General features: G+C 41.9%; 1 protein-coding gene across 2 annotated transcripts in view; it reads right to left on the reverse strand.

The window, feature by feature from the left end:
* Positions 1 to 21,460, reverse strand: part of Nhs (NHS actin remodeling regulator) — a 72,108-nt gene extending 50,648 nt beyond the window's left edge. For both annotated transcript variants that reach the window (XM_051179044.1, XM_051179043.1), the window contains exon 1: positions 20,424 to 21,460. In XM_051179044.1, coding sequence (XP_051035001.1) covers positions 20,424 to 20,649 — 226 coding nt within the window. In that variant the 5' untranslated portion in view covers positions 20,650 to 21,460. The remainder of the gene's footprint in view (positions 1 to 20,423) is intronic.
* Between the last annotated feature and the right edge of the window lie 214 nt (positions 21,461 to 21,674).

The following is a 21,674-nucleotide window of genomic DNA, read 5'->3' on the forward strand; positions in this document are numbered from 1 at the left end:
TAGTAGATAAAATACAAATGAAGATAAGGCCAATACAGGATATACTGTGAGGGTCTCACATGCTGGAAACAGAAGTCTGTCCAATACCAAGGAGCTTGTGACCTCACCAGTATGTCTGACATCCCAATCTCTGATGGCTGTTAAATAGGGCAGTACTATGTGTGATAACTTGAAGATCCTCTCAAGAGTCATTCTCAGAGGTACAGTACAATCCATGCCCCTTAGGAGTGGTTCAAAATAACTTGTTCTTCAGGTCACTTTCCTGCCTTATTCTACACTATACACTTCCTCTCCAATGTAAGCACATTGTCATCTATTACAGATCAGCTATTGTTTTCAGAAACTTCCTGTAAGCATGGAACAGAATCATTGTATTCTACTTCTGGAAGGGACCTCGGAAATTACAGTATTCTGCATTTTTTTTTCAAATTGTGGGGCATGACCCATTAGTGGATTGCAAAACCCATTCAGCAGGTCAAGACTAGCATTTTTGAAAACAATGAAATAGAATAGAGTAGAATAGAATATGCTCAAGTGTACTACATTGTTCTGTGGAGCTATTGTTTGTTGTTTCTGCTGGGCATGCATACACGAATTTGCTTGGTCGTGATCTAAAAACACATCTTACTCTGAGAAGCAGTCAATACACTATAAAAACTATGATTTAGGTCACTCTCAAATGTTGATAAGGAAACCTAAGGCCAAAGATATGATCCAAACTCACAGACCTGAGTTTTGGCAGAAGCAATGGTGATGATGATGATGGTGGTGGTGGTGGTGGTGGTAGTGGTGATGGTGGTGGTGGTGCTAATAATAGAGTGTAAGCATCCTCATCCTGGGTTCATGGACTTTCCTGGCTGGATTCTGTGTCCACCACTTTGGTCATTATTTGCTACCTATTACTTTCATCTCGTTGTCCCTCAGACAAAACTCTCTACTGCTCTTATTTTCTATGTAATCAGCTCTTCTAATTTTAGGATTCTGAAGCATTTCAATCTAGGCTGCAAAGCTTGTGATGAACAGCTACTGAAACAAGACTTGTACACTGTTGCCTTACAGATCCTTGGTACACTCAAAAGTACCTTTTCCAGGAGCTCTATGAGAATATCATGACTGGAAGAGATAGCCCTGTGCACGAGCTATGTTGAGGCTTAGAGTATAAATGCCAACCATAGGGTGGTGACATTACTAAAGAACATTGGAACAGCAACAAAAAATTACAAACTCATCTTGAGGACATAGATCTGGGTTACATGTGGGTGCACAGGGTGTGAACTATCTGAACACTTTTCTTGTATTCTGCCCTTTCTGCAGTCTGTTTTCGTATCAAACAACCCAGAAGAGGACTACCCAGGGAGGGTAGCAGACAGACTTAATTTGTTTTTGGATGCAGAATGCTTTTTACCACTTGCTCTTTATCCATCCTATAAGGCTCATTTCCAAAAATAACCCTCATGCCCCAAGCTGTACTCTGTTTCTTAGCCATTCACTATTGACTCTTTCGTACTCCTTACAGACTTCCTTAGTTACTGAGACACATTCATGTACCTTACCTCTGGAAGCACATGTCTCCATATCCCTGGCAATGGCACACACTGTCCCAAGTAAATGTTTAGTGTAAATGTGTGTGACTGCTGCTGTTGCTTGTTAATGACTCCCCATGGAGTTTGGCAATAAATAGATAGACACAAATAGCTCAAATGGGGTTTTGCACCAACTACAAGTTTGATTCATCTACAAAATCACAGTGGATGAAATTTAGATACAGAGAAGGATTCACAAAGAAGGAATCAAGAGAAGGGACAGACTACATTACAGTAAGAGGTTAGGGGAAATGGGTAGAGAAGAGAGCTTCCCAGAAGGGAAAAGAGAAAAAATGAAGAGGTGGGGTAAATTGAGCAGAGCATGTGATTGATCTTGCCAACTGAGTTAACATTCTAAGGGCCTAAAGATATTTTATACTCTCAATAGATAGCACTGGCTTAGATACGGAGATAACTAGGATTCTGAAGAGGAAAATTGACCTGTTAGTAACCTGAGGGGTCTAGACATTTGCTCATACCCTGCCACTTATATTCCACAACTACATTGCAAAGCCTCTGGGCCAAGAACCAGGGAGCAGGAACACAGAGGCTCTGTTTTATTTACTGTTGTGCCCCTGAGCCCAAAATACCTGACAACAGTGATTTAAGGGAGGAAAAGTTTCTTCTTGTTCACAGTTCCAGAGAGATTCAAGTCCAACATGACAGGGAAGGTACAGCAGCAGGAGTGTGACAAAACTCATCACATCATCATAGACCAGGAAGTGGAGCAATGTTAGAACTAGCGACCAAGTTACGCCCTTGAAAGATCTGCCCCTAATGTCCTACTTCCTCTAGTCAGTCACCATCTCCTAAAGGTCCCACAGCCTTCAAAAATATACTAAGGAACAAGCATTCAAAACAGGAGCCTGTAGGGGACATTTCAGATCCAAGTCATAGAGCTGTCAACCATAGGGTCCTTGTCATCATCATAGTTGTGGTCATATAGTCATTCTGCCACTCCGTCTTCCCTTTTGTTTCAAGGATTTATTATTTAGCTACTCTAAAGTAAGGAAATAGCTAAAGTTATACATTTCTCTATCTTATAAAATAACTCAATAAAATGTAAATTTAACCCCCCTCCAGTTCCAGTAGACAACCTAATATATCCTATGGTGATTTGAATGAGAATGGTACCCATAGATTCATACATTGAATGCTTAGTCATTGGTGAGTGTCACTATTTGAAAGGATTAGAAAGATTAGGAGGTATGGTCTTGTTAGAGTAGGTGCAGCCTTGTTGAAGGGAGTGTATCACTGTAGGTGGGCTTTGAGGTTTCAAATGCCCATGCTAAACCTACTCTCTCTTTCTCTGTCTTCTCCCCAGCCTGCCTGCCTCTCTCCCCCTCTCCCACCTCTCTGCCTACAGATCAGATGTAGCTCTCAACTACTACTCCATACCATGCTTGCTGTCATGTTCCCTGCCATGATGATAACAGATTAACTCTCTAAAACTATAAGCAAGCCTTTAATGAAATGTTTTATTTTATAAGAATTGCTGCCGGATGGTGATGGTACATGCCTTCAATCCCAGAATTCTGGAGGCAGAGGCAGGTGGATCTCTGTGAGTTCAAGACCAGGCTGTTCTACAGAGTGAGTTCCAGGACAGCCAGGGATTCATACAGAAAAACCCTGACTTGAAATCCCTCCCCCCCAAAAAAGAGAATTGCCTTGGTTATGGTTTTTCTTCATAGCAATAATGCAGTGATACTTCATGGTAAGCTCAAAACATTCAAAGAACATGGGAAAAAACACTCAAAAATCATGTCATCCAAGGCCACTGTTACCACACCAGAATGTTTCTAAGTAGTTTCCTTCATGTATACTTTTAATAATTAAAAAATAATATATTTGCTTCCTCCCATACTTCTTTTAACAAATTTCCTTTGTGATAAGATATGTATATGTATATAGACCTTATCACATATATGCATATGACTACATGAGCATCTAAGCCAAATGGTTGTCTTTTCAAAGGAGCTTTCTATCCTAGAAATTTAGATATTTGTACAAGGTATCTCATGTCCTGGTGAGTAGGGAATACTGAACCCATCCATGTTCAACCCAGTGTGTCAGAGAAGATGGGTTCTTTTGTGACTCAGTCTGTAACTTGCTAAGTCTACAGAGATACCAAGAGAGGTATCCCAGATTCATCTTATGCATTTGTTGCCCCAGACCTGAAATTAGTCCTGGCTCCTCTAAGATGGAAAATCCTTTTGTATACCACAGGTATTCTCTAGTATAGTATTGCCACCAATTCTAGGCTTCTTCAGTAAGTAGGATTGGAAAACACACATGTTTCAAAAGGTGAAAGTCAATGGAATTTAAACTGTCACTTCCAATTGAAATGTAAGATTGTAGCTTTTAGTTTAACTTCCTTGATTTTATACTTGATCTCTTTTTCTCTTATGCTGAAAATCTAGATTCCTAATGACAATGTCATAATTTCTTACTTCAAAAGCTACAAAATAAATGACTGCAGTAAGAGAACTGAACTCATTTTTCTATCCTCCTTTGTCTTTAGGGTGTTTTCTACCAGTACTATAGAGTAAAAAATACTATGCTTAAAAGTCACATGAAATGTCTGAAGGTACTACATATAATAATGTTAGGGTCTTGTGTATTTTGGGAGGAGGTACAAGAAAGAGAAAACTCTGAGAGACTCTCAGCTACCTATCCAGGTGTTTCTGGTTCATAAATAACCAAAACTCCATTGAAAGTTCCTAAATTTTTAATTCATGATTCATTTGAGAAGGACCTACCAACTTTTTGCCCTTCATACTCATCTCCTCTATTTAGGAAACCAAGAGCTCCTGCACTTCCTTTCTCATCTGCTGTGACGTCTGCATACTGGCCCTCAAAGGAGCTGGGCAGGCTTTGTTGAGAAACAGTACAGAGAAGCCTCTGTGGTCGTGAGGAGAGCTTTTGATCTCCGGACATTTGAAAACTCAAACCTGGAGGTCTTGGCATTTATCCCAGAGATCAAACACATATGTTGGCACCTGTAGGGAAAGAGGAAATGAACCAGCCTTTTTTGCATCCAGAGCTTCTAATGTAAACTCCATAAACTACTGCAGAATCTACCAAAGGCCACAGCCTCATCAGAAGCTACAATGAGCCTCCATGAGAACTGCACTACCATGGGCTCTATGAGTGAATCACACATGGGGATCAGACAACTTCAGCCATGAGTAACTGTGTGTGAGCCAAAATATTAAGAGTCTGGTTTGAATGATGTGAAACTGAGATTTCTGTAGGTTAAAATAGATGAATATGGCAAATTCATATGCTTCAACTTTATACCTCTTGAGTAAGAAAATGAAGACCCCAAACCTCAGCAATCTTTCAAAATAAATAAGTGATACCCTATAGCTCCTTCTCAGGTTCAAGCTATTTCTATTATGTTTCTCTTCTTGGGTTGATTTGCTATAGAGATTGGTCAAGATGAGGGAAAAGAGAAATAAATTCCAGCAGAAAATTGACTCTACTCTCCACCACACTCAGGGCTAAGAAAGCAAGCATTTTACCTATGATACTGTCAAAGACTACAGAAGTACTGAGAGAAGAAAAGGACACCAGCAGTGCTCTCAAGGAGTTCATAGCCTAGTAGTCAGATTAGGTAAATTAGATGATTATCCAAGGTGGGATCAAGTGTTCATACTGAAGAGACACCGAGTTCCACACTGGTTCAGGATAAATGCTTTCTAATTCCAGGAGGAGTACAGGAATGAAGAACCATTGTAGTGTGGGAAGAGGACTGATGGATAGCTAGGATTATCAGACAGGAGGACAGATGCTGGCAGAGATCATTATATGCTAAGGCATTAGGTTGAACTACGGTAAATTTCTGATTTTCAGATAACAAAAACATATTTGAATATGAACAATTCTTGACCTGACTTAATATGAAATTTAAGAAGAATCTCTTGGTAAGAGTACTAGGGATACTTCACTGTGGGCAGACCAGGAGTCATATGAAGAATAGAGGGAGCAAATACAATTCTGCTTAGTAGGGAGATAAATATCACTTAGTAAATACACAAATGAAAAACATAAAAGGTTAAAAATAAAGGAATAAAATAAAATAAAGGTAACATGGCTCAGCAAGCAAAGATGCTTGATGCCAAGGTAGATGACTCTGAGTTGAATCCTCAGGACTCACATGAAGGAAGGAAAGACCAGAAGTTGTCCTCTGAATGCCACATACATGTACTGGCATGTGCACTCACATAGTAAATAAATAGATGAGTAAATAAATAAATGTAACTGTGGGTGCCAACCTGCAAACCAAATCAAAGGAGTCAATAATATCAACCCAGAGAATAGTTTTGAGGTCATACAACAATCTAGGATACCTCTATGGTCATATTGCTTGTTCTAACAACATATCAATATAAACAATAGGTGTTTTTATAGAATTTCAAATCTTTTGCAATTGGAAAAAAAAGCTAGCTAATGTGGTCATCCCACTAAGAAATGAGAACCATTATTTCAACATTCACACAAACTATAAACCACCTCTAACTGGCTCTTTCTTAATTTTACCAGTGAAAATTTCACCTTGTACAGAGATGGGCAGACCCACTTAAAATGGGCTATTAGTAGAGGGCCTCTCCTGCCAATTTTTCAGGGACTTAAATATCAGGGCAAGGATGTTTACATGAAGAGGTAAGGATACTGGCAAGAAGGCATCTGGGGCGTAATATAAATTGGAAATTTCATTTAAGAATGTATTTTAATCATTTTTCTGGTTTTGAAATCTTTCTTTTAAAGACTGTTAAGCCAGTAGATTTGGTGCATAGAACATTTACTTACCTTTTGTCCATCCTGAGAAAGGTCTGTTCTTTTCAGAACAAATCACCCACAACAAGTGGCACACAGGTATGTCCAATTTTCCCCAACCCTTCACTGTAGTGTCCCCTTACCAATGTGTCTTCCCAAGTCTTTATGCACAGTGGCTACAGGCTAAAGTCCAACTCGAAATGCCAGTTTCCTTTGGGGTGGGGTTGTCTGAAAGGGTAGAAACTAGGAGGAGCCACTGAGGCAGTCTAGAGAAGCTGCCTGTTCAGGGACTTCTGGAATTTCCTTCCTCTTGGGGTAAGTCCAAACCAGACTGAAGCACATAGATCAGGGCCTGAATCAACAGGTTCTTGGGATTTACAAGTAAAGCTTTGGGTCAGATGCATCTACTTAAGCCCCCAAACTAGCATCTCAGAAATTGACACTTCAGTTGAATATTCAATTCTTGGAATATGTGAGGCCTTTCTAAAGCTTCTTGCTGTACTTTAGTCATCACTGTCTTTCTCTCCTTCCTTTCTCAGTCCTTTTCACATTTCTTGCCTTACACTCTTTGCTTTTGATATATATCACATTTCCCAATCTGTGAAGACACTCCCGCTGTGTTGTTGCTGTTTCCATTTGGTATATGGAGCAAAAGTAATAGCTATTATATCCACAGCAAAAATGAAATCCCCGAGTCCCCAGAAAAATTAGACCAAGAAACTGCAATGACCTGTTATTCTCTTTATCTACTCATGTTCAAGCAGCAGCCATGCCCTCTCATTTTGCTACACTTATCTTGGTCCCTGCAACTTATTTATTCCTTCTCCTCCTACTGTTACACATGCTCAGGATAAAAGTGATGTCAACAAATGCCCATGTTTCTCTTAAGTTCACTCATTTATGTAATCATTACTGAACATTCAGTACTCTGTCCAAGGCACTGAAGGATATATGAGGTCTCTCTCCCTGGAGATTTCAGTATAGCAGAAGAGACAGATGGTAATAAATATACAGATGTTATGTCAAATGGCAGAAGTTCCATGAAGGAGCAGAGAGTGGGGTGAGAGGATCAAGGGTGACAGGCCTTCTGTTTTGCAGAGGGTAGTGTGGCAGATGCTCAGCGTCTTGCTGGCATCCTCTCAGTATTCACTTCAACTGTGATTTCCTGAAATATTTTACCTAAAAGTGATCCCCCTGCCCCGTGGCAATGGGAAAATTCTTAGCCTATAAGCTGGGCAAACTAGATGTGTTAGTCATCTCTAGCCCCTTGGAAGAACTCCTTGAGCAGATGTCAATGTCCTCACAAGTTAGGCTAATTCTTAAGCACATGCTGCCTGGTCCCCGGAGATCCTTAGTAGGCCTGAGTGCCAGCTGCCTACTTGATGACTGCTGGATAACATGCCTCTGTCAGATCCCTTTTCCTTCTGCCTTTACTTGCCCTATCACTTACTTGTCTTTCCTAAGTTTACCTCTCAAAGAAACTACTGGAATGTGAATAATTTTCTTGGGGATCTACTTCTGAGTCCTATGGTAAGGTAACATTTGAGCATGTGTCTGACCTATTAAAGGGGTGAGCTGGGTGAAAATGAGGTTAAGAGAATTCTAACCCAAGAGAGCCAACAGGCAAGAGCCTCTAAGTAGAATCAAGCTTGGGTATTTGAAGAGCAGCAAAACTATACTTCAGGAATAGGGTTAGGAGAAGCATTAAGAAAGCATTCCTCCCTCACTTCATAGTGCTAATATTTCCCTTAATTTTTTTTCTTACAGCTTCCTTTAGCTTGTCCACTTCTCTTTTCTCCTGTGGCAAATTTTCTGAAAAACTCTGCCATTTTATGAAGATTCTTAATTTCACTCTGACTGTACCTTTAGGATGGTTTGGCTTTTTGTTTCTTTGGGGAAGTGTTGGTAAAAAGTTTTACTAAGCTTCCCACACCAGCCTTGAATGTGTACGGTTTGGGAGAACACTAAACTCCATCCTCCTGCCTTAGTCTCACAAGGGTTGCAGGTGTGTGCCACCACACCTGGCCTTAACTGTGCATTTAAAGGTAAAAGGCAAGAAATCCCCAACCTAACCATTGATAGATGCTAAGGAGCTAGGAGACTAGCCAAGGTCCTGCTTGGGGAGGTAGCCTTCAAGGGAAAAGCAGTAGGCTTTCTGTATGTCTCCCTAAACTTGAAATGATAAGAGGTACTACTTTATCCAGTTCCATGGCCATCACCACTGACAACTCTGAGAACCCACTATGTTTCCAGCTTTATCCCATGAGCTTGGCCTTCATTATCTCTAATCCTTACCTTGTTCTGAAAGCCACAATGTACCTATATCCTGGCTGCTTTGCTTGCTTTGACACCCTGGGCTACACATGAGATGCCCAGAAGCATTTTCTGAGGCCACTGAGCCCTCACTGTGCAGTTGTGGGCCCTGCAGAGGCAGCCACTTTGATCCTGAACAGGAGACTCTAGATCACAGGGACTGTGGAGCTGTCTTTCAGCAGCTGCCATGAGCTTAGTGCAGATGCCTCCCAGAGCAGGGCTGCTTTGCTGACTCCTGGGAGGTTCATCATCAAAACTCCCTGCCCTGACCCACATTGTGCCTCTCTTCATTTGTGCTTCTGGATGGAGCTAGCAGGGAACTGCTGGCAGAGTCTATTAGCACTCTGTTCTGCTCTCAGTTTCTTCTGGAGAAGATAGCTTCTAAAAGTTCATTAGCAAAAATTGAGCCCGGGGAGGGAGATTTGGGGGGTGGAATGATAAATAGCAATGCCTGAAAGGCAGGCCAGAGAGATCAAGCTCTTAGAGGCAAAGTGGTCAGTAATGGATGTGGAAGGCAAGGTAGGGCGCAGTTCTCAGCAAGACTACTAATGTCTCCAAGGCTCAGTTGTCTCCCAGAATGAGCAGTATCAGTTTTGGTTCTCTGTTTACCCCTTTCTAATTGTCCTTAGCTCTTACTAAATGGCCATGGGTTGGTTTGTTTTCTGGCATGAACTGGGGCCAAAACTGTGTGCTGGATAATGGCTTTGAACAGCAGAGATGTACACCACTTCTGGGCTTGACCATTCGAAAATTCCTATGAGCCTTGGTCCTCTCTTTCTCAGTACACTTAGGGGCTGAGCATTCCGGGCTTACACTAAGTTTTGAATGAGGAAGAAACAGAATTTTTATTATATTAAAACATTCTTCTTTTGTTTTGTTTTTGTTTTTGCTTTTAGACAGGGTTTATCTGTGTAGCTTTGGAGCCTGTCCTAGAACTCGATCTGTAGACTAGGCTGTCCTCAAACTCACAAAGATCTACCTGTCTTTGCTTCCCAAGTGCTGGAATTAAAGGTGTGTGCCACCACTGCCTGGCTAAAAATTCTTATTTGTATATATGCTATCTATTCTAGTGTTGTCTATCTTAACTGATACCATTTTTCATTCTTCCTGCTCATTCATTCATTCATTCATTCATTCATTTATATATTTGCTTACTCAACTTTTCAGCTGTCATTCATTCATGCACTATTAACTGTCTTACCTATGCTTAACATTGAACTTCAGTATAAATAAAGGTTGGGGTCATCTAGATCAGAGGGTGGATATAAAACATAGAAAATGATAACCAGATATCAGTACATAAGACCATGTTGCCTACAGAGAAATAAATTCTCAAAAATTGAAGGTCTATTCTTTCTTAGTGCCATTCTTTCTCAGATTTCCTACAGGCAGTGCTTACCTGTGCATACTTTACCATTGCTAAAAGATATGTATTAGTTTTACTGTCATCTTTCAATCACCCTAAATCATTTCCACCAGAAAAAGTTGTGCAGGGGAAACAACTTGCAATTTTTTCTCTCAGGACTCCCTTCCTTATTTTTCCAAGTCTCTTCTTAGCATTGCTCCACATCAAGTGATATAATTGTTCTTTGTACTAATCTGTAGCATTAATACATCCAATAACTTCCATGAAGAATCCTGTAAGAACTTAACAGGGGACACAGGAGAAATGGAAAATAGTCCTATATTTTCAAAAGAAAATGAATTAATGATCAAAATTATTTCTATAAAGAAAATTTTAGGTTCAGCTGGTTTCACCACTAGGAGACAGTAACTAAATATTTAAGGAAGTAATAATATCAACTAATATTAATTCTTTTAGTGACTAGAGGAGGAATAAATGCTTCCCAACAAAATGTACAAAGCCTCAGTAACTCTAATATCAAAACCCAATGATGGTCATCTCCAAAATGACTACAGCTAATATCATACTTGATGATAAAATTCTGAGTGCTTTTTTCCTAATCTCATCAGTGTAAGAAGACATGAAGCTAGGATAGAGAAAGAGATCATTATTATTCAGACACTGTAAATAGGTAAAAATCCCTACATAATTTGCAAAACACTGCTACTGTTCAACAGTGAATTCAGAAAAGTATCACTGTGTATGGGATTTAAGATCAATACATAAAAATTAAATAGCTTGCTGTAGTGGTGATGTATACCTATAATCACAGCTGTTGGGAAGCAAAGGCAGGGAAATCACTGCAAATTCAAAACCAAAATGTTCTACATAGTAAGTTCTACACCTGGTCTCCCCCCATCCTCACAAAAGGATATAGATGTGAGTGTGCATGCGTGCGTGTGTGTGTGTGTGTGTTTTGTGTGTGTATAATGAAAAAATAGAGAATGAAATAAAGGAGGATATAATTTATCGTAATATCAGAGTAATCAAGTACATAGAGAAAAAGCTTAGAAAAGGTTGTACATTTTCTAAACTAAAAACTACCATCATTGACAGGATAAATTAAAGACCTATATAATGAAGAACATACCATATTTAGTGATTGAAAGAACATATTCAGGTATTGAAAAAAATAACACTGTTATACATGTTCATTTATCCAAAATTCGATGGATATGAGTCACTCAGAACAAGAACAATGCTAGTCAAAAATCCCAGCATGGGAGATATATATATATATATATATATATATATATATATATATCTTTATTCATTATTTGAGAATTTCATATCACTATTCCTCAGCTACTCCCATATCCCCCCATGTCTGTATACACCCAACTTTGTGTTCTCTAAAAAAAAGAAAGAAAAAAAAACTTCAAGTCCAACTTACATTGGCCAAATATTTTTGAGTGTGAAGGTGTGAAGGTATGAAGTCTGTGCTGCAACACAGTTGACCTACCAGGGGCCGTGTGTGTGTGTGTGTGTGTGTGTGTGTGTGTGTGTACTAAAGGTATATGAAAATGCATAGATTATGGAATATCTAAGAAATTTTCAACACAATGACTTTGGAGAATCTATACTACTTGATATCACGATTTACTATAAATATTCACGAGTTAAGACAATCTGGTTTTGGCAAGGGGTAGACACATATCAATAGAGAGTCCATATGCAGAATCAAACAGAAAGGTGAGTTTTGGAAAAAGGCAATAAGTCAATTTAATGAAGGGGGACATTTTTTAAGCAAGTGGGTTTAGAACAACTAAGCAGAGAAATAAGGAAAAATAAAATGTAGCCTCCCACACACTCTCTCCACATATAAGAATTAGAGGACACGAGGCCTAAGTTCCAATAAAAGAACCACAAAATTTCTAGAAGAAAATTCCCGTAAAAATCTTGGTGAACTTAAAGAAAGCAGATTTTGCTGATAAGATCTAACTATAAAATAAAACACTGATGAACTGGATTTTGTCGGATTAAATTTTTCTGCTCATTAAGAGATTATCAGGGTTCAGGGTGTAGCACAGTAGTAGAACATTTGCTAATCATGTCTTTAAAAAAAAAAAAAAAAAACCCTTACAGGTACTTTGCTTATATAATATGGCTTCCAGCTGTATGCTTTTGTGTGATTCCTTTCTCTGTGTGCCAATATGTGTGTGTCCGAGTCTATAGGTGTTCATTGTGCTTTTTCTTTGGCTCTTTTTCTACAGTTCGTTTGTTTTGTCCTATTCTGGTTTGTTTGTTTATATTATATCTTATTTTTTTTTTAGATTTTTAGATGTCTGTATTCTAATGAGGGAGAAAGTGTGGATTTGGGTGGGTAGGGAAGAAGGAAGGATCTGGGAGGAGTTGGGGGAGGAAAGCCATAATCAGAATATATTGTAGAAAAAAAAAACTACTTTCAATTTTAAAAAAGTCTGGGCTTAATCCCCAGCATGTGGAGTAGAGAGATTGGAATCATTAAAAAAAATTAAGTATGGCACAAAATACTAGGAGTGCTTGTAATTAATAATATTAGCATACTATTATTTAACATATACAAAGAACTACTGCAATTAGTAACACCAATAAAAGAGAAAAACAATGAACTATGAGAAAAAGCCTTAACTATATACCTCACAAGACAAGATGTATGACTGTCTAGTAAGCACATGGCACATGAAAAGGAGTTTTTCAGACTCAGAAACATAAAAATGTACTATGACTTGTTTGGGGAGTGTGCAGATGTGTATATCAAATATCATTCAGCATAAAACTTGTGCATTATTCAAATCACATTTCTTCTCCCTTAATAACATTATGCTGAGAAATACAACTCTGCATTGTCGTTTATTATTTTCACACATTGTCATCCATTTTAAACTTTCTTGATCCCTCGGGTAGAACTTGAGGACCCTATTATTTGCTGATTGATTATCAAACAGATTACTTGTTGAATAATAATCAGACGATAAAATGGAAAAGAAAATATTACATAACATCAGAAAATGCCCACTATTTCTAGTCATCTTGGAGTCAACCCCATTACAAACATGGGTCCTTTTCCCAGTGAAAAATCAATAACCCAAAATCATCTGTTTTATTTACAATAAAAAAAGAGGCAGGAAAGTAAGAGCACGCTTTTGTCTCCTAAATTGTTGAGCTAATGCCACGTAATTATTACTGGATTTCTTAACTTCAATGAGACAGACTAAGAAACATCTGATGAATCACCTTTTCATTCATAAACGCCTGTTCATATCTTTCATCATTTTTATACTCCTAGAATAATAGCAGAAAAACAGTACTTGATGGGCCTGCATTATCAGATGCTATTGGAAAGGTCTAGATAAGACTGCTGAACCACCTATTAGTATTCTGCATGCAAACCCTTCTCTATAACCCAGAGTCATCTGTATCCTGGCAACCCTCAAAATTTCATTCTCATTGAATTGGTAGATCTTTATCAAAATATAATTATAGCCTTAATTTGAAAGATAAATTTTGATTGCCAGTGCCATGCCCAAAGGAAGAAATAATCAGGTGGAAGAGTGCTTAGGCACAATTGTTAACCATATAATCAATGTCATGAATCATCCATTCCTGAAGCACACACACACACACACACACACACACACACACACACACACACACACATACCACCACTACCACCACCACCAACACAACATTGAGGGAAGTTGTGTGGCACACAGTAATCAGGAGGAAAATATTTGAGGTACCACACTTAACCTTTGCTCATCTCCTCATGACCTTCATGACGTTGCCCAAGTACCAGTCATCTCTTGCTACATGGAGGCATTTGATGTAGGCCTAACCCATGTGCTTTGCTTTCTATACATGCCCAAGTGACCCAATCTTGACCAGGAAGTAGCTTAGCTTCCAAACTCTCATGAGTCAAGTTCCCTGGAAATAGACCTTTATATACACATTAGTGTGGAAGAATCTTGTTAGGAAATGCTCTCTGGGTCAACAACTGTAAAGAAACTGAATGAAACAGGACTGGACACAAAAAGAAGTCATAACAAAAGCTTGGACTAATGTGCCAGAAAGCATTGAAGTGTTTGGAAGTGAGATGGCTCTGCAGTTTTCCTAAACTGAGACAAAACAACCCTGCCTTTATAAAAGACTTGTACTGACCAGTCAACATCTGGGAAAGGGCATGATCTTGGGAGGGGTGACTTTCTTCAGTGGAGGAAATTTTTAGAGAAGGACTCAGCGGTGACCCATTAGCTACCTGCACTCATGTCTGGTGAATGAGTGACTTGGGTATAGGTACTTGAATCTTGTTGAAGAGAGGGAAATAGAATAGTGTGTCAAAGTAGCCCTTGCACGTTCTTTTACCACAGTAAGTCTGGAATCTGGGGGACATAATCTGAGCTGGACCACACATGAATTGAACCATAAAAGCAGCTCTATCCCCTGAGGCAAGGGATTCCAATGTGCATGCTAAGTTCCCTCACAATGTAAGACTTGCTCTAGGGGATCAGAAATAGTCCTCCTACCTTCTCATTCAGTTGGTGCAGTCCCAACTTTCTAAAACTATAATATTCTGGAGAGTTGGCACTGTTATCTCTCTCAATGCTAAAGTGGCCCAAAACCTGAGCTATATCATGGGATTAGGGAAAAGCCTACAACTACTATTCTGCTAAAAGAACATAGCAATAAAATGATGCCATTTGGCTATCTCCATAGATCAGTGCAGTGCTCAACATTCATCATAGACATTTCTTCTTGTCATATACAGGAATTAACAGAGAGACCCACAACTGGACAAAGTACAGAGTGAGCAACTTTGGAGTACGCATCTTTAAGTGGGATATCTTCTTTAAACACCTCCTGCCAAGGCTCAGGAATCTATGTGGAAGAGGAGGTGAAAAACTGTGAAAGCCAACTGTAGTGGACTACTCCAAGGACATGGTGTCTTCCAGACATAATATGGCTGATAAATATGTGAACTCGAAACCTGCACAAGTTCAAATCAGACAAAAATATCCCAGGATAAAGAAAGTAAATTGTACAGAAAATCCCACCCGTAACCAAGAAATTATTTGCAATCAATATCTTCCAGGAAAAGGAAAGTAAGTTTTCTTCACCGGAGGGTCACTGCATATATCAACAATACTCTAGGGCAGGGACCATGCCCAGGAGTATTTACCTAACACAAAACAGACTCTATGATTTTTTGTATTTTTCTTTGTACTTGTTGGGGTTTGTTTTGAATTTCATTTTTGATTTATTGTTTTTTGTTTTTGAGAGAGAGTAAAAGAACAAGAAGTAGGGTGGATTTGGAGTGGGGGGATCTGGAAAGAGGGAGAGAAAATAATATGATCAAAATACACTGTATGAAAAAAATTGGATAATAAAAATTATATATTTCATGCCTATATGTGTGTTCCTGACTGCATACATGTGCACTCCATATGGGCAGATACCTGCAAAGCCAGGAGATGGCATTGGATCACTTGGAACTGGAGTTACAGTAGATGATGTGTCTCTATCTATACAGGTGCTAGCAACTGAACCCAGGTCCTCTACAAGAGCAGCAAGTGCTCTTAACCTGCAAACCTTCTCTCTAGGTCCCTGCTGTGTCTTTTAAAATGGATATCTTTGAGATACTACATGAAAGGATGCAAGAGAGTAGGCGTCACTTCAGTTCTGTTCTTCAGGCTTCTGTGCTCTTTTGGGGTATAAATGGTTAATTAGTTTGAGGATGGAGAAAGAACCAAGCATGTATAATAGTCTTGCTTCATTGAGTAGAATGAATGGATTTTATTTTACATATTTCGCAATATACAGTAAACTCTTCCTGAGACCTTTGGGAAACCTTCAATTTATAAACCCAGAGGTTCACCTCTGTGGCAATCTGTTTCCATGTCCCTGGTATTTATGACCTCAATTAGTTCCTACTCCTGAATCTGGGACTTGCTTCTTTCCATTAGCAAAACTAGCCATGTGCTCAATCAGAAGGCCTAGCAGTCTCTATATTCTTGGGGAGCCTGAGCATTCAGGTTGTCATCCAGTTACCCTGCAGGAGAATCAGGTGGGGAGTGAGAATCCCTGAAACTGCATAGAAAGGGGGACAGAAGCATAGTCATCTGGACATCTCATGGGGAATCGAGCCCTCAGGTGACATGCCACCTGACCTGTCACTTGAATGCCTAGCCAGAATGGCTAGCTAAGTTCATCCCAGAATGCAGAATTCAACACCAACAGATAAGTAGCTATTGCTCAAGCCAATAAAGCTTGGGGTGGTTTCCCATGCAACAGTAAAAAGAATAGTAGCAAATAGTAGCAATCTCAAGGTCAAGTACCCACCCTACCATGTCCACTCACCACCCTTCAACATCACAGCAGTCTTTTCTCATTAAATGGTCACTTCTCACAAATAAACACGCTTTGGGTTCTCTAGCAATAGTCACTACATACACAATAATGACTAGATCAAAACTGTGGAAAGGAAAGGAAGGGAGGAAGACAGGGAGGGAGGAAGGAGAGAAAGGAGAAGGAGGGAGGGGAAGGAGAAAAGGAAGGAAGGAAGGAAGGAAGGAAGGAAGGAAGGAAGGAAGTGAGGCAGGCAGGCAGATGGGTCTCATTAGGTTGGGCTTCTGTAAGTTCAATACCTTGTGTTAATTTCATAGGCTTGGAGCTCAGAACCCCAGTTCAGAAAATTTGTAGTAACTTCCTGCTACCACTTTCAACGTCACTCACTAAAAGATGAGACTAAGAATATTAAAGTTGGGTATCATGGTCTATGCCAATTATATACCCTAGAAAGGACTGGACAAGAAATCCACCAAATCAGAGAGGACACATAGTAAAAGAAACCAGAGCTGTGTGGCTCAGAATCAGACTTTCCATCTGTCACTATTAACCAAAACAACTCTGGGAAGTCACCCAGTCTTTCACGCCTCCATTTCCTCACCTGTAAATGGGGGTCATAACACTTCCTACTTCCTAAGATTATTATGAGGACTGAATGAACTAATATATGTAGAGAGCATAGATAAATGTCTGGTTATTCTTTGCCTGACTGTAAATGACTGTACTGTAGGAATTGGGAAGAAATGTACGTGGATTTTAAATCATATAAATAGCTCTTTTAGTGACTACACACTAGGAAAGGATGCCAGCTTTCAGAAACTATATCCTATATAATTGCTCTCTTAAGAGGGCAGGGTCAGAATGGCATGGTGGAAAGAGTGTGAGCCAAGAAATGTGGATCTAAGCTCCTTCTGCAGTCCTGTTTTAAACTCACTACACAGTGCTGGAAAAGTTATCTAGAAGATGGGACTAACGACTGGAACTTTGCCTACAGAGGCTGAACCATATAGTCCATTTGAGAGCCTTTTGTTTCTACACCTTTCCAAATCTCTTTGACATGGAAGGGGTGATGTAGAATTGTCATCTATTTTAAGATGGAGATCTGAACTGAATTTGGTCAAACTAAAAACACCAAAGCAGAGGTGGTGGGGGAAAGGGAATTCCTTATGCAAGTGCATATATTAACTATGCATAGAATGCCCAGTCTATACCTCCTAGGCCCCTAGCAGTTAGATGTGGCCATGTGATTGGGTTCTGGCCATGGACGTGAATGACAAGTGCTCCTTCCAGTGCAATCTTCTGCAATCTCATTTTCTTCTCTTGCTGACATGAGCAGAGGACCCAGCATGGACTCCGAGTCTCCAGAGAATGGGAAAGGCACAAGAGGGAATATGATTGGGCTACTTATCACAGCAAACCCCAAAGGTGATTAGTCTTTGTATAAGAATGTTGTGTTATCTGTTTGGGGTTTAGGGTTTATATGGTGCCTTCCTTGAATGATATGCTCTTTTTGGGCCCCTAGTTAACTGCTAATTCAGGTTCTAATTTCAAGAGGAAACTGACATTCAGCCTAAGACCAAGGGATCATTGACATCTTATTTGTTACAGGTTAAGCCAAACCAATGCTTTGGACTTGGGAAATCTGAATTCGAAGTGGAAGTCTCCTAAGCTTCTAAGTCTTAGCCTCTACTCTTCTAAGCTGATCAAAGGAGGCTGCTCCCACACTGGGCCACTGGGCTTCATTGAATTGTCATTTGTCCAATGTTTCTTTGGGGAGTTAAACATGAGAGCAATGTTTAAGAGGAACCAGTTGAGTTGTTATTGGCAATATTCTATGAGAAGACTAGAAGGAGGATGGATTTCTCAGGTGTTCTGTTGTCTGGTCTCATCCTCTAGATCATGATCGATATTTTAATATTTCCCAAGGGTTACAGTTGTGACCTACAGAAAATTAAGGTAAAGTTTCAAAAATCAACATTCACTTTGAAAGAAAAGAGAGAAATTGCCTGAGAGGTTCTGGCTCCAATCCAGAGTCAGTGCTGAATATTCACACCTTTGCTTTATACTTTGTTTCTTTTGCTGTACATAAATAGCCACTTACATTTTTCAGCAATTACCAGAAAATTCTTGCAAAAATAATCACCATTATTCATTCAAATTAGGAATACAGAATCCATATTGTGTAGAACTGGAATGTGCTAACCATTGCACCAAAGAAAACTGAACATGGAAGAAATGGAGGTTTTTGGAAATAAATAGTGGGGGAGGCCCAACAGGGTCAGAAGATCTAGGATTCCTAGAAGAGGACCTGGGCTTCCTGTTACCTGCCACCATGACTGAAAATTCTTCAGTTCCTTTCTGCATCTATTCCATGTGCCCCCTGCCCCATTAGCTGAAGGCAGAGCCCTTCAGGTAGGCTGAGAACCTCTAGCACACCAAGAAAGAAAGGAGTGGTAGGTACCCTGGCTACACTATGAAGCTGGCATGATTTAAGTGCTACCTGAACCCGTTGGTCTCCTTTATTAACAGCCCTTTAAGGTGGGGGGAGTGGCCTGCTGGCTCCTGAAACACAGAGTAGGAAGCCCCATGTATAATGCTGGGTGCAACTCAGAGGGAATATAAAGCCCAAATGTCCAAGAATGGGGGCAGGGAAGGGATCTCTTTCCAGATTCCCATCCTCCAATCCTGCAGCCCAGTTGCTCTGGGTCTCCCAAAGGAAGGGATGAGGCTCGGCAGAGCTGCTGCCCTTTCACACAGACCAGCACTCCAGTCTCCCAGCCTGAAGCTCAGCCTGAAGCTTGCATGGCTTCACTCTCAGGTTGTCTGGCAGTACAAGTTTGGATCCCACCAGGCAACTGGGAAGGGAGACCCCAGCCCTGGAATGATGGGGTCAAAGCAAGCTCCATCTCCAGCCGCAGGGCTATTTTTAGATGCTGTTATCTTTGCCTTGCTCACATGCAGCTGTGAAAAACAAACTGGTGACCGAGGGGCACACAACTGCAAAATAGAAAACCCATAAAACAAGAGCTTCCAAACTCAAGAGCATATCATGCTATGACAGAACACTATTCCACAATGGCCAGGTCTGCCTAGTCTTCCCCTGAGGGAGGCCAGTGGGGCTTTGCTCTTTTATTGCAAATGCATTTCTGGCTTGGTCCAGCTTTGGCTCACCAGCCGGCAAGGCTAATCAGCCAGGCAGCCATACTTATGGTCATGGATAGTGACCTCCTGGGACAAGTATGCCAAGGGAGCAGAATCGAATGGTTAACACTGCCACAAACTGAAAAGCTCCATGTCTCTGGTTGTTTCCTCCAACCCATTCTAACAGTTCCTCTGCCTTCAAGCGTCACAGCTCCATGACAGTGAAACCCCTGCACAGGCAAAATGTCACCCAACATTAAGTAGCAAAGCAGAAAAACAGGAGAGACCCCCAAGCGGGATCCCCTACTTCTCTCAGCGGTTAGAGCACCCTCCCCCAAGGCCAAGCCTGGGGCGCTCTTCCAAGCACAGTTCCCTCGAGTCCCCATGTCCCCTTCAAGCAGCCCAACACCAGATTCTGCAGCCTTTGCAGACCCCTCCACCCAGCTGCTAAGGGTCTGGACAGCAGCTTGGGAAAGTGGCGCCCCGCCCCAAAACCCGAGATGGGGGTAGGGGGTGGGGAGGCGGCGGCAAACTTCAAAGCTGCAGCTGCAATATGCTTTTTAAAAAATAAAAATAAATGTCCTTCGAAAACCAACACGATTCAATTTGTCCCTCCAAGCTATGTATGGTCCACCTTGATCGCCCGCTCATCCTCATTCAGCTCTCTTCCAAGGGGACCAGGCTCTCTCAGACCTCAGCCAGCTGCGAGGATTTCCTCTCCAGCTAGCGCGCGGCTGGGCTGCCGTCCATGCCTCCTCCACCCCCAAGTTCACCCACAACCCAGAGGTGCGAAAAATTAGTTTAAAATCATGTCAATTGCCCAAACCCCTTCCCTCCACCACCACCACCTCCCCAAGCTGGTCCCCTCTCTCACACACCAGCATGGCCTGGGCTGCGAGTCATGGAGCATCCCGGGGGGTTGCGGTGGGGTGCCGTGCCAAGGCTAGCCTCCCCCGGCGTCCGCTCAGGCTCGGGCTCGGCCCTGGGCAAGCCGCCCGCGCATCTTTCACCAGGTGCAGAAATCCTACCGGCCGTGCGCCCTGGGCGCGCCGCCGGGCCCCGTGCCGGTTCCCCGGGAATGCGGCCGTCAGGTGAGGTAGGCATGCGTGCCGGCTCCGCAGCGAAACAGCAGCTGGCTGGGGCGCTGGGCTGGGGATCTGCCTCGTCTCCCTCTCCCCCGCAAAGGAGAGGCCTCTCGGGGGCGGGAGGGGGGTCTTTCCAGCACCTTGGTGCGTTACGACCGCATTCCCCCTTCCTTTTTTCTTTTTCTTTTTCTTTTATCTTAGTTTCTCCTTCAGATGCAAGAAGAGAGATCGCAGAAATCCATGCCCAATTCCAGTCTAACTCGGTCCACAGGCAGGGAGAGAATTATGAATGGATGCTGCCTTCTGATGAGGAAGTCGACTGGGGAGGTCTCTGCGCACGGCGCGCTCCATCAAAGCAGGGGCATTGGCCCCTCCACTGCTTCAATGCTGCAGGCTGAGCCACCTAATTGACCACTGGGAAATCAGGTGCCCAGAGACCTGGGCGGGACGAAGCCCCGGGGCCACACTGGGATCGAGCGCCTGGCCCGCGTAGACAGCTTCGATTTACAGCCCAGTGAATGGGGAGGACTGCGGCAGCCAAACCTCCCGGGCAGCAGGCAAGGCTGCACCAATGCTCCGCAGACAGCCTCCTGGCTCCGCGAACATCTCCGGTCTCCGCTGGGTTAGAGAGAACCTGGCTGGGAAGAATCTGTCCCCTGCTGCCAGCCGCAGTGATCTGCAGGTTTCAGCCCCCAGCCCGAAACTCGGCGGCGCGCGGGAGCCGGCCTGTGCGCTTCCACGAGCTGGGTGCTGCAGAGGATCCCGGATCCGGATTTCTTGTACCTGTGAGATAGTGCGACTGCTGGGGCTGCGGGTTACCCATGCCCAGAGTGGCAGTAGACTCTACACATCACCAACAGGCTGGACCCATCGCGGCTGCTCAGCACCGCACCCCCGTGGCTCCCCTCTCACTTCCCTGTCCCCAGTCTCTGGCCATAGCAAAGCACTTGAAGGAGCCAACCAGGGCAAGCCCACCTTCTGAAGCAAAAAGGACTACGAACAGCTATGGCATGTGCTGGCATGTAACAGGGGTAGAGGGGCAGG

The sequence above is a fragment of the Phodopus roborovskii genome, unplaced genomic scaffold, assembly GCF_943737965.1.
Source record: "Phodopus roborovskii unplaced genomic scaffold, PHOROB, whole genome shotgun sequence".
Classification (NCBI taxonomy): Eukaryota; Metazoa; Chordata; class Mammalia; order Rodentia; family Cricetidae; genus Phodopus; species Phodopus roborovskii.